The sequence below is a fragment of the Phascolarctos cinereus genome, unplaced genomic scaffold, assembly GCF_003287225.1.
Source record: "Phascolarctos cinereus isolate Bilbo 61053 unplaced genomic scaffold, phaCin_HiC Scaffold_726;HRSCAF=1367, whole genome shotgun sequence".
Lineage (NCBI taxonomy): Eukaryota > Metazoa > Chordata > Mammalia > Diprotodontia > Phascolarctidae > Phascolarctos > Phascolarctos cinereus.
The window spans coordinates 16,518,243-16,538,224 of NW_027556098.1; the positions used below are offsets into that span (position 1 = coordinate 16,518,243).

The 19,982-nt window shown below is 37.3% G+C and overlaps 1 protein-coding gene across 1 annotated transcript in view; it reads left to right on the forward strand.

Annotated features, from left to right (window-relative positions):
* The window catches only part of PUDP (pseudouridine 5'-phosphatase), a 186,110-nt gene extending 166,341 nt beyond the window's left edge, over positions 1-19,769 (forward strand). The window contains exon 4 of the mRNA XM_021006210.2: positions 18,338-19,769. Within this exon, the coding sequence (XP_020861869.1) occupies positions 18,338-18,514 (177 nt within the window). The 3' untranslated portion in view covers positions 18,515-19,769. The remainder of the gene's footprint in view (positions 1-18,337) is intronic.
* The last annotated feature ends 213 nt before the right edge of the window (positions 19,770-19,982 follow it).

The following is a 19,982-nucleotide window of genomic DNA, read 5'->3' on the forward strand; positions in this document are numbered from 1 at the left end:
TTGGAGGCTTTGGATGTAGGAACTCTGACTTTGTTGTCTTCTGGTTGTATGTTTTGATCTTCTTTGTCACCAAAGTAAGATAATATAGTCTGACTCTTTTTGTGCTGCTTGCTCATGATTCTGGCCAGTTACTTGAGTTTTAAATTCTTTGTTAAGGTAAGAGTCTGCTTCTAGTGTGGAAAATGTACTATCCCAAGCTTTGGGGGTATATATAACTGTTTTCAGAGGTACTTTTAAGGATCCGTAAATTTTCAGTTCTTGCAAGGTGGTTTGATAAGGGGCAAGGTGTTTACTCCTTTCCTGGCCTGTGCTGTGGTCTGTTAGTGACCACAAGCACTCCTTTCTGTCCTGGAACTGTGAGGAAGGTTTCCTGTCCACAGCCAATATAAGCTCCACTGTGCCAGCTCTCTTCCTTACCCCAGGACCCCGTCCAGAACTGTGACCCAGATCCAGGCATGGGCAAAGCAAGAGATTCCTGCCTCAGCACCAGCAAAGAGATCCCTTCAATACCCCTCTGATCAGCCACTCAATTACCCCTCAGTCTGTGGGCCGGAAGCTCAGGAAGCAGCTGCCCACCCCGGGGCCACATTTTCAGGGAACTGGACCTGAGACCCTGCCCTCCTCTCTCAGCACCGCAGAAACAGACTTTTCCCACTGACCTTCTAAGTTGTCATTGGCATTGGTGGATTGAGGAGTCTGGTAACCACCACAGCTGCCCGCGATTCAGTCCTCTGAGGCCTGCTCCAGGTTCGCTGCAGCCTGTGAGCCCACGCTACGCTGCGCTGCACTCATCTGCTCCCAGGCCAGCGCGACATAACTTTTTGATCAAACATCCAGGTTGTCTTGGGCTGGAAATTTGTTTCACTCTGTCTTTTTGTGGGTTCTGCTGCCTTAGAATTTGTTTAAAGCCATTTTTATAGGTATTTGGAAGAGTTTGGGGGAGAGCTCAAGCAAGTTGCTGCTTGTACTCCGCCATCTTGGCTCCGCCCCCCAAGAAGTAATTTTTAAAATAAGTTATTTTTTTAGTAATTTAAAAAGTACTTTGGTATTTGAAGCCCCCAAGTACTGACTGAATATTACACATAAATCTTTAGCTAGAATTATTCTGTTTATGAACCAGAAGATAATTGTTGTCAGTCACATCCACACTTGTCCCACTCATCATTGTTAAAAATAAAAAAATTTATCCAGATGCCCTTGTCTCCCCAAGAGACCTTTAAGGATAGAATATCATCTCTGTGTTTTGATTGTTTTAGTCAGTTACCTAATCTTGAAAACAGGGGGCCAAACTAGATAAACTCTAAAACTGCAATCCAGTTTTGGAACTTTATAGTCCCAACCACTTATCCCAGTTTTTTTTTTCCAATAAACATCTTCTGTGCCCCCCCCACCCCGGCTACTCTATAAGTTGTTCTATGAGTATGCCATTTTATTCCCACTTTTGAACTTCCATGCTCATATGCCTACCAAGATTGAATTCCTCTGTCTTCTCTACCTATACAAGTTGATATACTTGAGGGTCTGGATTAAGCCTCACTTTTTCCTTGAACTAGTCCCTTTCTAAGCCAGTTCACTTGGCAGTCTCTCTCCTATTTGCTTAATCTCTACCACACAAATTATTGGCAGGCAGTGTAGTATAATGGAAAGAGCATTAGACTTAGAGTAAGTGAGAACCTGAAAAGACTTTATATTAAAAGGGCCAAGGTCTCCCATGCCATTGGACTCATATGGCTCTGAAGGAAAAAGTGAGGCTGATGACTTTGCACAGCCCTCCCTTATTCAAATCAAAGGCAATTACAAGTCATGTCTTCATCTTCCTGATGGCATGGTCCTCTTCAAGAACGAAGGACAAACCACACAACCATGTACAAGTTCAGGACTGAGTTTGAATTTTGCCTTCAACATTCATTATGTGTGTCATTGAGAAAGTCACATGATCTCTTTGAATTCCATTTCCTTCATCTGTAAAATGAGGATAATAATACCTGAAATAGCTACCTCATAAAGTTGCAATGAAGAACAGATGATATAATATATATAAAGAACTTTATGATGTCATTTATTGTTATTATCTAATGTCTTAGGTAATTATCTTTCTGCCTTGTATATTTTCTCAGACCACCCAGATTTTAACTTCCTCAAGGGAATTTCCTTACCTAATTCTTCTGTGTTATCACCCCTTATTTCCCTCTACCACACCTCTACTCAAGCTAAATTGGATTACTCACTGTCCCTCAGTTACATTATGCACATTTCTACCTTCCATGCCTCTGTTCACTTTTATTTGACCCAAATGCTCTTCTGTGTGACTTCTCTGAAGTCTTCCTAGCTCTTTAGTGAATACTTCCTCTTTTTTCTTATTATCTATACTGCTCATTTGATACTACCTTATACTGTAATTTATCTTTTATGTGTATCTCCTCAGTTGGCTTGAAAACCCCTTCAAGGTCAGGGACTTGACACAATGTGCCAGATTTTGGACTCTGCTATTATAGTTGTTAAAAAGCCAGAGTAAATACTTGTGGCCAAGATGGATTCATGAACAGAAGCAGATTGCCAAGTGCCCACACATACTTACTCCCAACAAAAAACCTAAAATTCACTCCTGACAAAGTAATGATTTTTTAAAATCCAAAGGAAAAGAGTAGCCAAAAGTCCATGGACACTAGAAGGGGCTACCTACAAAGCCAGTGCTACCCCAGGCAAACAGGTCCAGTAACATGTTAAGTGTGATAGGCCAAAGATGTGTAGGCTATAGGGTTCTGTGTCCCCAGACAACAGGAGCTGAGAGTTTTACAGCAAGAACTCCAGAATGGTAAAAAAAAATTCTCTGGGTCATGGAAACTCCGGGGTCCTTGGAAAGCCACTCTAAGTGGGAGTAACTAATAGAGCATGTGGACCACAGAGTCCCAGGGGCTCTATATTGTCTCCTGAAACACCGTGGAGAGTTCTGAAGGTCCAGTGCTCTGAACCTTGTAGATCTAGAGAAGGGAGCTTAACCCTTCCAGGTGAAGAGCAGCATAGGAACCCAGGGTGACATCAAGCAGGATTAACCACCCTCACCCAAAACAGCAAGAGATGCCAAAGTCTGAGCCTGGCACAAAGCCCCAATATGGGAACTAAAGCTGGAGAAATGAATAAACTAAGAAAATAAAAATAAGCAAAAAATTATAGTAACTCTAGAAATTAATTGATTAATTAATGCTTAGAGGGAGAGAGAACAATTCTGTAGCAATTACAAGTAGAGATTCAAAGGGAAAAAAAATCTAGTTTCCACAAGGACTATATGGATACTTAGAATAAAGGAAATAACAGATGAAACATAAAATTAAAGCTCTAGGGGGAAGAATTAGAAAGAGAATTACTATATTAGAAGAAAAAGTACTAAAACTTGAAGAGTAATAGACACCCTGAAAACTAGAATGGATAAAACAGAAATCAGTGATTATGTGATACAGCAAAAAAAATTGGAATATAAGCTGACTGTTGAAGAAAAATGTATGATAGAGGATATATGTGGTTTTTTTTAAACTGCCCTGGAAAACAAGATTCGGGGGGAGAAGGTAATGAGTATTTTTGAACATGTTGAGTTTGAGATGTCTCTGGCACATCTAGTTTGAAATGACCATTTCCATTGTTAGGTTCTGAAGGACTAAATTTATAGATAGGGGTATCTATGAATGGAAAGGTGCAACCAGTGATGTGCCAAAGAGAAATAAGGATAACAGTACTTGTAACATTTGTGGTTCAAACAATGTAGAATGGTTGTGAAAGGGTTCTTGATTAAGAGTCAGAACACTTGGGTTTGAGATCCTATCCCTGCCACTTATCTGTCTCTAACCCTAGGCAAGTAACTTCAAATTGATTGCCTTGAGTTTTCTCTTCTATAAAATGAGGCATTAGACAAGATGAATTTCAAAGATCGCTTTCAACTCTCAAATCTTTTCCTCTGAATGATGGAATTCCTAGCCCTATAGCACTCAGTGTGTGTATGGGTGAGTGTATATAAAATGTAGCTTTTCATGTGGCTTTAAATATAGGTGCAATACTTGATTTCATGGGCTGCTTACTTCTGATTTCCAGAAATGCAGTAAACTGCCCGGACAACCTTAAAGTCTTATATTATCACATTGTTTAATACATTATGTGGAATTTTGTTTGTGCTTTTAGAATTAAACCTAAAAGCTACACAGATAACATATGATTAACAGCTTACTGAAATTAGTTATTTGTAGTAGAAAATGAAGACAGCCATTTTTATATTGTAAATGAGAATCCTCAGTGACTTATTTAAGTATTTTTAATTAAAATTAGCATTTACACTTAAAAATCAGATTGCTTGCTGCAAATATATAAAATGCCCTTTACTCAAATTTATCTGATTCATTGCCAGCCTCAAATACACACACACACACACATATGTATATGTTAGAGTAACCCTGAAAATAATAGCATCCTTAGAGACAATGAACATGAGCATTGAGAACAAAATGAAAAAGTAAGAAACCTTCTGAATGTTTTAAATGTTTCATTGCTGGACCACTGACTTAAAGTAATATAGGAATCATTGTGCTTTATTTTTATGTATCAAATTCGGAAGAATAGTTATGACATCCTTGTGCAGACAAGGAAATAAATTCCTTTTGCTTGTGATCTTTGTAAGTCTTTCATCATCTGTTAAATATGTTACTGCACCATATTCAGTAGGTATCAATAGCAAGAAAGACTGAAAGAAGACTTGATACATCTTGCTGTCATATTAAATCAACATAGTTATGGGTCATTTGCGTGGCTTCTTTGGTAATTAACAGTTTTAATTGCCTCTAGTTCCAGTGAATTGGTTAAGCTTTTTCATTATGAGTTATTGTCTTCTATAATAATTATCAGTTTCACTTATACAATGAATTTTGAGTCAATATGGAAGTCACTTTGGTCTCTTTGTATAAATCAGTGAAGACCATTTCAGGATGCCATGATAATGCTGTTGTGTCAACTCTTTTAAGTAGATTCCTCTAAAAAGTGGCATATATTACAAAGATACTTTTGCTGCACCACAGAAAGTGTAAGGTTTTGCTCCACAGTGTATAGGGTTCTCCTCATTAAATTCTACAAGCACCTTGACTTTGGATTTGAAGGCTATTGTTCTGTTGTGAAAATATTTGAGAATTAAAATGCAACTTATATTTACACACACTGATGTACAATAAAGATCAGATATTGCACAGAATATAATTTGTATGTATTTAAAATCGGTCATATGTTAGCCTTTTGAGAGGTATAATTCTTACCCTCTCCTCCCCTCACTCCAGGAGTGAAGGAGTGCACTTTATAAACAAGGCTATCCATATGTAATGCAACTAGTTTAAAATGATAACAGATGTAAAGTGACATTTTTGCTAATAATATAAAGAAATTGTAAGTGGAAAAAGTGTTATGTTGGCCCACTAGAAACAAGTAATTAAGATTTGCCTTATTAGACCTCCAAATACAGAAGGTCTTTTTGTAGTTTTACTTGATTGGCTTTAAGTGGCTGCTGACAGATTGATGGACATGGAGTCAGTATTTTAAAAAGATAAAGGATAAAAAGCTTTTTGTGCTATATTGAAGTTTTTTGCTCAGTGTTTTATTTATGTACATATATTATAATGTGGAAACATTGTCTCACGATATAATTTTCGTGAATGAAAGATATGGGAGACTCTTTGAGGCTCTTTCTGTCCCCTTCAGGGATGCTAAATCATGAATTTTCAAAGACTGGACATTTTCCAAAGAAAAAGGAAGCAATGGACTCTGTGGTACAGTTGATTCAGCCATTTGGCTTTCAACTCCAGTGAATGTGATTGTAAGTCTATTTGTGTCAATGCTGATTTTTACTATTTGGTAAATCAAAATCAAATCAAGAGATAATCACTGAGGGCCCACTTTGGACAAAGAATTGTTAACTCTTCTGTGGCCTTGATGATTTACTTTAAGGCTGCTCCTGACAGAATGATTAGAATAATATTGGCTTGCATTTCATAGTGCTTTAAAGTTTTCAAGGTTTAGGGTTTACACACATTATCTCATTTCATCATCATAACATTAGTGCTGTTAGTATTCATATTTTATAGTTGAGGAAACTGAGATTGAGAAGGGTTAAATGACTTCCCAGGGTCAAAGTAAGTGCCACTTCATAACCTAGCCATCTAGCCACCTTTGCCTCTGGGACCTTGTTCTCCTTAGGGTGACTGCCTCTCAAGAAACATTATTTCAGAAAAGGGCCTCATCATGTTTCATTTCACTTCTGGCACTCCAGTCATCTCCTCAATAGTCTTGTCAGATTCCTTACCTGATTGTGGGTACCGTTTCCTCCCCAACCTCCCACCTTAGCTCTACAAACAAAAAAACAAGATCAGAAATGCTTGAAAAATGAATTTTTTCAATTTTCATTCATCCATTCATTCATTCATTCATTCATTCATTCATTCATTCATTCATTTTTCTAAGGCTGGTTTTGAACTCACGTTTCCTGACTCCCAAGTCTAGCTGTATCCACTCTGATGATTATTTCTAAAATTAGGAAATCAAAAATTACTTCTGCAAATTTTTTTTATTATACAATTTAATGCTAAGATAAATACAAATAGTAAAATATACATTTCCCTAGTATTAACAGCATAGTGGCCCTTCAGAACCTAAAAATATAAAAAGCAATTCTTAGTTCAAAGCCGTACAAAAATAGGTGGCCAGGCCTTTGGACTGGGTTGTAGTGTGTAGACCCCTTCTACAATGACTTCCTAATAATGCAGTTAAAACTTCTGTCTTCAAATTTACTGATGATCTCTTAATTGTCAAGTGTAATGGCTTTTTCTCAGTCCTCATTCTTCATGAATCCCTGAAGCTTTTAACACTGTCAGTCATCCTCTTCTTGAAACTCTTTTCTTTCTGGGTCCCATGGAAGTACTTTCTCCTGGTTCTCTTCCAACCTGATCGTTCCTTTTGTCTCCTTTGCTGGACCTAAATTGAGGTGGCACCTGCCAGCTGTGGCTAGCTCCAGACATCTTCTCCTCTCACTGTATACTCTTTCATGTTTTGATTTCATCAGCTTCCACGGATTCAGTTATCATCTCTGTGCTGATGATTCTCAGATGTACTTTTCATCCTTAACCTCTTTCCTAACCTCTAGGATTTCTAACTCCTTATTGGACATCTCAAACCAGGTGTCCCAAAGACATCTTAAACTCAGCATATCCAAAATAATTCATTATCTTATTCCCACCTCAAGTCCTCTCCTCTTCCTAATTTTTCTGTTACTGTGGAGGGTATTACTGTAGTCACCTAGGTTTGCAATTTCGGGGTCATCTTCAACTCCTCACTGTCTCTCACTCCCTTATAACCAATCATTTGCCAAGTCCTATCAATTCTGTTTGTAATATCTCTCAGATAAACACCTTTCTTTCCTCTGGACACAGCCATACCCTTATGCACGCCCTTATGACCTATTGCCAGGACTATTACAATAGCCTTCTGGTTAGTCTCCTTGCCTCAAGGGTCTCCCCACTCCAGTCCTCTAGATAGCTGTCAATGTGATCTTCCTAAAGTATAGGTCTTACCATGCCACTCCCAGTAAATAAATTCCAGTGGCTGCCTTTAGTCTTCAGTATCAAATGTAGAGTCCTCTGTTTGGCACTCAGAGTCCTTCATAGCCTTGTCCCTTCTTACCTTTGCAGTCTTCTTACACCTAACTCCCCCCATCCAGTGACACTGGCCTCCTTGTACCCCATTTCCAAAATCCAAGTGTTTCCTCACTTGATTAGCTTTCAATTTATCCTCTCTGTATTCTGTTCCTATGTCATTGTTTTCATGTTTTCTTGCCTATTAGATTGTGAACTCATTGAAAGTAGAGATTTTGTCTTTCTTTGTATTGTCAGCACTTAGCACGGTGCCAGAAACCTATATTTAGCAGATTTGTGTATATTGGATGTGCGTACCAGCATTGGTTTCCATAGCCACCTCAGGGTACGTATAAATAATGTCAAAACAAATGGGGTGGCTCTCTGGAAAGGGAAAGAAGCTGGAAGAAATTTTGGTGATTAAAAATATATCAATAATGCTTTAAATTAAAAAATTAATAGTGCTAAGACAACCAGTTCACTTTAGTATTGTGAGTTTGTTTGTAAACAAACTGATAGCCAAAATAATTGTTGGGTATTGACTGGTGTTTATAAATGTGTATTGGATAAGTAAATAATGAATTGGTTAGTAAAAACTTGTGTTGTTGTTTTGAAATTATGTCACATCTATAATTTGGAAAACAAATTTTTCAACCAAAAATTACAAGATATTGTGCTAAAAATAATCAAATACACTTTCAATTTGAAACTGTTTATAGTAGCCTAACTTTTTTTTTTCCCAGATAAGCTTATTAGGATGGATTATAGTGGTATTCTTATAAATGACATTCAGATCAAATATATTTTCCTCAGAGATTGTTCATCAGACAACATTCCCAATTAATGGCAATCTTTTTTAAAAATGTTTTAAATCACAGGCAAGCCAGTTTCATCAACTGTTATGCCACTAATAATTTATCCAGGTATAACAAACATGATATATAGATTAGCATCTTATTGTGATCAGATGATAGCACTCCAAAATTTTCTACTTGGAAGGTTATATTCCATCCTAACAGGCTGCTAACTGTTCCCTGTTCTTGACATTCCAGATTATACCTCTTAGCATTTCTGAAATATTCACTTATTCTTTTAATGTACTCCCTTCTAACTCCACCCTATAGAATCTTGCCTGGCACATAGGAAGCACTATATAAATTTTAGCTGCTATCATTATTATTATTATTAATTATTCCATCTGGTCTAACTTATGAGTCACCTTCTCAATGACACTTCCCTCATTCTTTCACTCACTAATATATTCCCTTCCATAAATTATATTATATTTACTGATCTATGTAAATTCTATATTCTCCTTAGTGGACTCATAAACACCTTGAAAGCAGGGACTGTTTCATTTTTGCCTTGGTAGCAAAGTCCCTTTTTTACCCATTAGGCCCCTGATAAATATCTGTTAAATTAAATTAGCTGTTATTTTGCTAGTCACAAAGATTAGAAAACTGCAATAAGGAACATTCAGTACTGTTTGGAAGTAAGTTATAATGACCATATTTTATCATACAGTCTACTTAGTACTGTACATAAGAATTGTCTACTCGGAAAATTATGTAGAGTGACTATTTAAAGCTAGGCAGTTTTACTCTGCAATTCAGTAAATGCCCATAATATCTCCTACTTGCCCTAAGCCTGTTTGTCCTTAGAGAATCCAAGTCAAGTTTCTAAATGACTTAAAAAAATTTAAACTAGAAAAATTGATAATATATTAAAATAAATTTTATTTTTACATGTAAGTATATTAGGGCAAGTGAATCAAAAAAGCCAATATGTTAACAATAAGGGAGGATAATCAATATTTAGAAGTTCAACAACTTGAAAAAACATTAAGTTCCTACTGTGTGCGATGCACTGTGCTAAGCAGTAGGCTCACAAAGCAAGCAATCAACAAACATGTGTTGTGCTTACGTGTTCCAGGCACTGACTAAGCAAAAGGTACAAAGAAAAAGCAACATGATACCCTGCCTTAAGGAGCTTATAGTCTACTTAGAGGAAGTGGATAGATAGATAATTGATAGATATAGATACATACAAGAAATATACAGAGTAGATGGAAGGAGATATCAGAGAAAAGGCACTCGCCCCAGGGGGCACTTGGGAAGGCCTGTTGTAGATGGTGACATCTGACCTGAGTATTGAAGGAAAAAAGGGATTCTTAAGAGTTAAAGGAGGGGCGGAGCCAAGATGGCAGAGTGAAAGCAATGACTTGCTTGAGCTCTCCTCCAAACCCCTCCAAATACTCATAAAAAATGGCTCTAAACAAATTCTGAAGCAGCAGAACCCACAAAAAGACAGAGTGAAACAAATTTCCAGCCCAAGACAACCTGGATGATTGATCAAAAAGGTGTATCGCGCGGGGGCTGGGAGCGCAGCGCACAGGCCGCAGCAAACCTGGAGCAGGCCTCAGAGACTGAATCACAGGAAGCTGTGGAGATTTCCAGACTCCTCAATCCACCAATGCCAAGGACAACTTAGAAGGTCAGTGGGAAATGTCTGTTTCTGTTGGTGCTGAGAAAGAAAGGCGGGCTCTCAGCTCCATTCCACAAGAGCATGGCCCTGGGGTGGGGGGGGGGCACAGCTGCTTCCCAAGCTTCCAGCCCATAGACTGAGGGGGAATCCAGTGGCTGATCAGAGAGGGATTGCGGGGATCTGTTTGCCAATGCTGAGGCAGGACTCTCTTGCTTTGCCCCTGTTTGGATCTGGGTCACAGTTCTGGGCAGCAGTGCTGGGGTGAGGAGGAGCACTGGCGGGGTACAGCTTGGAGTGGCTGTGCATAGGAACCTCTCCTCACAGTTACAGGACAGGAAGGAGTACTTGTGGTCACAGGCCAGGAAAGGAGTAAACACCTCCCCCCTTATCATACACCTTGGAAGAACTGAAAATTTACAGGTCCCTGCAAGTATCTCTGAAAACAGCTGTACAAACCCCTGAAGCCGACAGTACATTCTCCACATTGGAAGGAGATTCATACCTTAACAGAGAGTTTAAAACTCAAGTAATTGGCTGGGATCATGAGCAAGCAGTGCAAAAAGAGTCAGACTATATTATCTTACTTTGGTGAAAAAGAAGATCAAAATATACAACCAGAAGAAGACAACAAAGTCAAAGCTCCTACATCCAAAGCCTCCAAGAAAAATATGAATCAGTCCCAGGCCTTGGAAGAGCTCAAAAGGGATCTTGAGAAGCAAGTAAGAGAAGTAGAGGAAAAACTGAGAATGATGCAAGAAAATCACAAAAAACAAGTCAACAGCTTGCTAAAGGAGACCCAAAAAAATACTGAAGAAAATAACACCTTAAAAAATAGCCTAACCCAAATGGCAAAAGAGGTCCAAAAAGCCAATGAGGAGAAGAATGCCCTAAAAAGCAAAATTGGCCAAATGGAAAAGGAAGTCCAAAAGCTTACTGAAGAAAATACTTCCTTAAAAATTAGAATAGAGCAATTGGAAATAGTGACTTTATGAGAAATCAGACACAGAAAACAAATCCAAAAGAATGAAAAATTAGAAAACAATGTGAAATATCTCATTGGAAAAACAACTGACCTGGAAAATAGATCCAGGAGAGAGAATTTAAAAATTATTGGACTATCTGAAAGCCATGATCAAAAAAAGAGCCTAGACATCATCTTTCAAGAAATTATCAAGGAAAACTGCCCTGATATAGTAGAACCAGAGGGCAAAATAGAAATTGAAAGAATCCGCAGATCTCCTCCTGAAAGAGATCCCCAAAGGAAAACTCCTAGGAATATTATAGCCAAATTCCAGAGTTCCCAGGTCAAGGAGAAAATATTACAAGCTGCCAGAAGGAAACAGTTCAAGTACTGTGGAAACACAATCAGGATAACACAAGATTTAGCAGCTTCTACATTAAAGGACGAGGGCATATAATATTCTGGAGGGCAAAGGAGATAGGATTACAACCAAGAATCACCTACCCAGCAAAACTGAGTATAATCCTTCAGGGGAAAAAATGGTCATTCAGTGAAATAGAGGACTTTCAAGCATTCTTGATGAAAAGACCAGAGCTGAATAGAAAATTTGACTTTCAAATACAGGACTCCAGTGGAACATGAAGAGGTAAACAGGAAAGAGAAATCATAAGAGACTTATTAAGATTGAACTGTTTACATTCCTGCATGGAAAGATGATATTTATAACTCATGAGACCTTTGTCTGTATTAGGGTAATTGGAGGAAAAAGATTATATGTATGTATATGTAGATAGATAGATAGAGGGCACAGGGTGAGTTGAAGATTAAGGGGTCATATCTGGAGAATAAAATTAAGGGATGAGAGAGGATTATACTCGGAGAAGAAGAAAGGGAGAGGTAGAATGGGGTAAACTATCTCACAAAAAAACAACAGAAAAGTCTCTTATAGTGGAGGGAAAATGGGGGAAGGTGAGAGAGAATGAGTGAATCTTATTCTCATAGGATTTGGCTTAATGAGGAAATAACATACACATTCAATCGGGTATGGAAATCTGTCTTACCCTACAGGAAAATAGGGGGAGAATGGGACAAGAGAGCAGGGGGATGATTGAGAGGGGGGTGGATTGGGAAAGGGGGTAATCAGAAGTAAATACTTCTGAGGAGGCACAGAGTCAAAAGAAAGAATAGAATAAATGGGAGGGCAGGATAGGATTAAGGGAAATAGAGTTAGTTTTTCACAACATGTCTACTATGGACGTGTTTTTCATAACTGCACATGTAGAGTTGCTTGCCTTTTGGATGAGGGTGGGTGGGGAGGGAGGAAGAGAGAAAATTTGAAACTTAAAGTTTTAAAAACATATGTTTAAAAAAATGTTTTCACATGCTACTGGGAAATAAGAAATACAAGAAATGGGGTACACAAGTCTATCCTGCCCTACAGGAAAACAGAAGGGGAAGGAAATAAGAGAAGGGGAGAGAGATAGAAGAGAGGATAGACTAGGGGAAGGGATATTCAGAATGCATGCCATGTTGGGGTGGGGGAAGGGGTGAGATGGATTGAAAATTTGGAACTCAAAAACTTGTGGAAGTGAATGTTGAAAACTAAAAATAAATAAATTTGTATTTAAAAAAAAAAAAACTTTAAGGAGAGTGTGCAAGTCCAGGGAAACAGCCAGTGCAAGGGCACTGAGATGAAAGCATCCTGTGTGAGGCATTGCAAAGTACCTTTCAGCTGTAACGTAGAATGCATGGAGACAAGTAATGTATAACAAGGTCAAGAAGACAGGAAGGGCCCGTGTTCTGAAGAGCTTTGAATGATCTCTTCAGTAAAGTAAAAGATAAAGCATGTATTCTGGGCCAGTCACAGTATTAATAAGGTCTGGGAATACAAATTACAGAGAGAGAGGCTATCCTTGTTCTCAAAGAGCTTACATTCTAATCAGGGAAATAACATTTAGCAGAGTGATGACCAGGGAAGGAAATTTAGGTCTGGAGAGTCACAGAGGTCAACATAGTGTCAAACACAGGAGTTTATATTTGATCCTTGAGGTAGTCAAGGGAGGCCACTTGAGGGAGCCACTTGAGTTTATTGAGCAGGAAGATGACATGGTTAGACTCAAGGCAAGGAAACCAACTAGAAAGTTATTATGATTGTCCAGGCAAAAAATGATGAGGGCCTGGATGAACAAGGGCAGGTGGTAGATGGGTTAATGGAGAAAAGAGATTCTGTAGAGGTAGAAATGATAAGCAACTGATTGGAGTGAGTGAGAGTAAGGAATGGAGGATGACACAAAATTGCAGACGTGGATAACTGAGAAGATGGTGGTACCCTTGACGGTATTATTGATAAGTTCAAAAGACAACAGATAATGAAATTATTTTAACTTATCAAAGTAAGGCCTACAGTAATAGTCTAAAACTTCTTCCATCCTTTCTTCCTTCTCTCTCTGCCCTCTCTCCTGTACCCCAGGCCAGGAGTCTAAATATCAACTAGTTATCAATTCTCTAATGTGCACCAGTTCCCAGGGCAAGCTTCCCAGCTCCTCCCACTCCCTGTCCCTGCTTGCTGTGGATAAGAACCCTATAAAAATGTATCAGACTTACCAGTTTTGGTGCCCCTTCAGCAGGACCACAGCAGAGTTGACCAGTTTCCATCTACCCTACTTCTTATTGTGAGAATTTTTCCTCAATAAATCTAGTTTATTTCGTTTTCTCCCTGTTGATTGTGCCCTATTATGTTCTTTGCTTCCTTACACTGAAACTTGGAATTCCAAACTTATTTAAACTGGAATTCCAACGATACTGATTTGGTTTAGAGCTTTATGTTTTTTAAAGCACTTTCACATTACCTCCTTTGAACTTGCATTATACATTAGTTCAGATGTCCATACTCTATGATTTTGAAGTCTTAAGTCTTTAAAACAGAACCAGAAAATTATAGGGGAAAATGTAAACATAAACTAATGTACATGACATGCTTATATGACATGAGAAAATAAGTGGAAATTTCTCCAAAGAATAACAAGCAATGAAAAATATTTCAATTATTTCATTTATGTATGTTATTGATACTTTTCCTTATCACTTTAAATTGTTGATACTTTATATTTCCTGTGACCCTATAGCAGAATTTGAAATAAGGAAAAGCCCCCAGTAACAGTCATGATTGAGAAATGTACTGTTTCCTAATGAGACATCTAGATGGTATAGTATATATAGAACTTTGGACTTGGAGGAGTTTGAATACTGCTTCATACATATTAGCTATGTGATTCTGGGCAAATCAAGTAACTTCTCTATGCCTCAATTTGCTCATCTATAAAATAGAGATGATAATAATAGCACCTACCTCCCATGATTGTTGTTTAAAATGAAATAATATATGTAAAGAACTTTGTAATCTTAACTGCTATATTAGTGCTAGCTATTAATTACATTATCCAGTTAACTAATTAGACCCATTTATGGATTGGCTGTGCAATATGTAAGCATTCTTTCTAGAGCTCTTTTATGTGTGCATAATTATGTAGTTGATCTTTTAGGTTTTATTTTAGAAAACTAACTGCTTAGCAACCACAGAATTTCAAAATGTGCTCACAGCAAACTGAAAGAGGATTCATTAAATTTTTTTTGAATTAAAATTCTCTCTGATGACTTAGCTAACCAGAATAAATGTGGAGGGGAAAAATAAAATCTTTTCAAAAACTGTCACGGTAGAAATCAGAATTCTTCAACAGCCTGTGAGAAAAGGCTGGTATTTCAAAAGTAAAGTTTGATAAAATATAAAAACCAAGAGACATCTTTGACAAACAATGGAGAAAATTAGGATGAACTTATTAAAGCAATCGGCTTTAAGGACACCATAATGTTAAAAGGCAAATCAAAGGACTGATCATAGTATACCTGATTTTTGTCAGATTTATGATCTATTCATGAATACAAATCTCAGCCTCTCCGTAACTTTATATCCAGTGTGGTTTATGTTTTCCTATAAATCTCCCATAAAGACGCTGTCCAAATGTAGTAGAAGACTTACTCTGTTTATCTTTTAAAGCCCTTCATAACCTGGCCACTTCCAATTGTTCCAGTCTTTTTATACCTTATTCCCTTCCTTCTAACACTCTCCAGTAACACACATAATACTCCATCTCCCATCTCCAGGAATTTTCACTGGCTGTCACCCATGTCATTCCCTTTTCATTGGTTCCTCCTGGTTTCCCTGACTTCCTTCAGCCCAGTTAAAATCCCACTTTCCCCAAGAAGCCTTTCCTAAAACCCCTCAGTTGCTGATGCCTTCCCTCCAAGATCATCTCCAGTTTATCCTGTTTGTATCTCATTTCTACATGCTATCTCCCACGTTAGACTGTGAGCTCCTTGATAGCAGGGACTGACTTTTGCCTGTTTTTGAATCCCTAGTGCTTAACAGAGCACCTAACTTATTGTAGGCACTAAATAAAAGCTTGTTGACATAACTTATTTTAATACCTAGTGATACCAGTGTACCATTTGGCTTACCAGTCTTTTATTCTCACTATGTTATTGGCCTTCCTGTTCCAGTTTTATCAGTCCTTGATAAATGGCATTTTGTTCCACTTGTATTTGCAGATTTTTAGCAGTACATAGGATCATAGATTTTGACAGAAAGGGACCTTATAGATCCATCTAATACGTATAACCTCCTCATTTTACAAAAGAGAAAACTGAGGCACTGGTGGTAGGTGCTCTGTATGCTCTTATCTAGAATTAGGTCATGCCTACATGCCTTTTTATTGCCTTGCAAGCACGAGTAAATTTAATGTTTCTGAGATTGTGGTGTTCCATGACTCACAGCCATATAGTATCAAATGGAGAATACTGATACTGAAGATATGCAGTTTTGCAACAATAGACAGCTTTGCATCATTAGCATGGAACTGTTTTTTCCAAGTACCTGCCAACTGAGCCTCATCTTCTTTAAATTGAGTCATCTGCTTTCTTGAAATCAATAAATAACAAACATTTTGGGGTCTTATATTATGTGCATCTCTCAGTGATGTGAGCATCAAGATATGGTTCAACATAGAATATTATTTGTGGAAAACTTTGTCTTCTAGCTTTTAAAAGATGCTTGCTACATATAATGCATAGGTTTTTTTATGGATTTAATAGAGGTCAGAAAGCAGGCAAATAAATTATTTGCTGATGCTAGATACTTTTGTGGAGGTGGGGTGAAATATAAAAGTACTGATTGTGATATTGTAATCTTTTGGAATATTCCCCCTTTTGAGCTAACTTGAGACCCAAAATACTTTTAAAATTTTATCAATTCCAATTTCTTTCATATTTAGCAAGGTTTAGCTATTTTTTCTGATTTCATTACCATTTCTTCAGTGTAGTACATCACTTTCAGAGATGATCTAATCCAAGTGGCCTTTCCAGTATTCTTACAGTTCACAATGGAGAACTGGAAAAGTCTGACAGATACATTCCATTTTTTAAAACCTTTTTGTTATATTCCTATTGTTCTTAAATGCAGCTGGTCTCAGGATAATTTGGTTCCATTGTACACAGAAGCTCAAAATCAGAGTTTTAAGTAGCTTGTCCAAGGTCACACAGCTTATTGACAGCCCTGAGATTCGAATTCTGTTCTTTCAATCCAATTCCAGCATTCGTTCCACCCCATCACAACTGTCTCCCAGTGTAGAGAGGGGCAGGTACAAAGGTAAGCTATAAAAGGTCAGAAAGGTAGGAGGCCAGGTAATGAAAGGCATTGAACTCCAAAAAGAGTACTTTATATTTGATATTAGAAGTGATAGGGGAGCCACTGGAGTTTATTGAAGGGAGGAAAGGGAGGACTAGTGTGACATGGTCAGACCTGTGTGTTAGGCATGTCAATTTGACATCTGAATGAAGGATGGACTGGAGTGAGTAAAGACTTTGAAACAAGAAGACCAACTAGCAGGCTAATTTCATAGTCCAGATGTGAAAGGACAAGGGTTTGTACTAGGGTGGAGGCAGTGTCAAGGAATAAAAGGATATGTATACCACAGATGTTAGGAGAGTAGAATCGGTAAGACTTGGCAGCTATCCTTGCCTCTTGGCCGCAGAGGTAAGATATTAGGGGTAAGAGTAAGTAGTTCAGAGTGATACTCAGGCCCCCCAGTTAGTTTATTTGTTAAGATATTTCCTGAAATGCTTATATTACCAAGTCTTAGAGGATATTTGGATAAGTGGTGGCTAATAAGCGGGATTAGATGAGAAAATAGTTTGGAGAGGAGTGTTTACAAATGGAGAGGCAAGAAGAAAGAAAGACAGAAAACCTTTATAATTAACATCAGTCAGGAATTCTCTGTTATTTAGAATGACTTAGTCAAAGCTTTCACAAGCTTTTCTGGTGATATTGAAAAATACATTTCATTGTACACCTTTAGTTTTGCTTACAAAATAATAGACAGTAGCCAGTTTCCTGTTTTAAGTATATCACAATCAGAAATTCACAGAAATGTTTACCCAGTAGAACATTTACTAGCTTGATGATGAATATAGTGCCCTTTTAAATGTGAATTTCTAAATGAAGAGAACACAGCTTTTAAATTCCTTTGTGTAAGTAATCTAGATAATAAAATGGATATACATGATAAACCAAAACAGATGCTGCATGTGGACACTGAATTTTTGTACTAATTAGATTTTGTTGCATAACACTGGCACACAGGCAACTGAATTTTTAAACAAAAACACCCTAACCATTTAATTTTCAGACTACAGTACATAAAACATTTACAGCACTGAAAATACTCTGTATTTTTAAAACATGAAATTTTCATCATTTCCTCCCATTCCTGTAGTGTTCAATTATTGATTGAACAGATTTTTGTTTTTTAATATGGCAGGTTTTTTACTGAGAAGTACTGACATGGCTTAACACAGTTAAACAGAATTTCAGTCATGTTTGTTCTTACCATAACTTCACTAAACTACAAGTTTGGAGTACCAACAGCAACTTGAAAACCTGTTTACTGGTTAGATAACAGTATTCACTAACTTTTAAAACCGTTGTCAGTTGTTTTACCTGCCAATTTTACACAAGAAGACCAACTGATTGTGATGAGGATGTTGGTGATTATAATGATGTTGATGATGATTATAATGATAATGGTGATGTTGGTGTTAGTGTTCATGATAAAAACTGATTTTAAATGTCTCATTACATAAAATGACTTATTAACTTTTCTTTCTGTTCTTGTTCTTTGTACCACAGTGCCTTGTGTTTGAAGATGCTCCAAATGGAGTTGAAGCAGCCCTTGCAGCTGGGATGCAGGTGGTTATGGTTCCAGATGAACAATTAAACCCCGAGCTTACAAGAAAGGCAACTTTGGTGCTGAAATCACTGGAGGACTTTAAGCCAGAATTGTTTGGTTTGCCACCATATGATTGACTGATATTCTAATGATAGTCTATTTTGTGGCATTACTCTCTTATTTGTTATCTTGGATTTTTTTTCCATTTTGATGAGGAACTGCTAAAGAAAATCAACATGTAATAACAAGTTTATTAGCCAATAATTTAGACATTGTTCACACCATATTGTGTACTGTAATTTCCAGGTAATTCAATGAATTCTTTTTGCCCTGACTTTATCTTTGAGAAGGAATTAACAATAAAAATGGCCAAGATGAATCAAAGGGCAAATCATAATTAACGTCTGAATAATCAGTAATTGATTATACTGAAGTGAAAAATATCCAGCTGTCTGTGATTTATGTTTCTCTACCGAAGTGGGGATCATGCCTACACTCAGAAAACATTCAATAAAATTGATAAAGGTGATTTATTTTGGTAAATGCCAAATTGCTATTTTAAAAAGATAAATTTTTGAAAATACTATTTGCATCTTAATAGTTTTATTATCAGTAACTTACATCTAACATGGCATGATAATCCTATACCTGAAGCTGTAGTCTTGTCCACTTTACTGTTTCCTACCTCAGTATTTTCCAACTTGGTAGGATGAAAACTTTTAATTGATAGTGTTGAATTTAGAGTCAAGAAGACCTGGCTTCCCACCCCTGGCCCTTAGTAGTTCTGTAACCCTGGGTAAGTGATTTAAGCTAAGTTTTAGACAGCTCTGTAGTACTTATTTACTAAATCAGTAACTTAATGGGAGGGCATTCTGCAGGCTGATGAAATCATAGTTCATTGCCAGGGATATGTTGCTAAATATTTGATAACTGGCTCTCTGAAACTGCATGACACACTTTTAAGTTTAGTCTACATTATTAACATTTTATCCATCACTTTCTTGACTCTAAACAATCAACAAAACAATAGCATTCATTTTCGCATTTGCCAATTTCCAAAATAAAAGCTCTCACTAAAAATTTAATAATTGGCTCTCAAGTTATTGGAGCTGGTTCCAGCCTGGATCATCCTTCCCATATTTGCATAATTATTTTCAGTCTATAAAACCATGGTCATCTTTCAGGCCAACTTAATGATCTTAATGTGCTTCATTTTTATAGATACCTTTTTCATAGGTCACTCAGACACAGATCTCAAGATGTAACAAAGGTTGATTACAATTTCACAGATTTTAAAAGAGAACCTATGCCTCTCAATGAGTATTGTTCCCTTTTTAAATGTTCTGAGTGATGGAAATCTCATTAAAATAAATGTGTATCTTCTTGAGTTAATTATTTTGACAGGGATACCATTCACATGGAGAGATAAGATGTCATGTTTTCTAAGAAATAGAGAGATGTCATGTTTGCTAAGAAATTAGTAATATGTAGTCACATTTCAAAAGGACAGTACTTCCATGAGTAATTGGAAAATAAGAATGCTAGGAACTAGGGCACCGTGCTTTCTCACTTTTCTCTTCCAACGATTCTATCTTCTCTGGACCC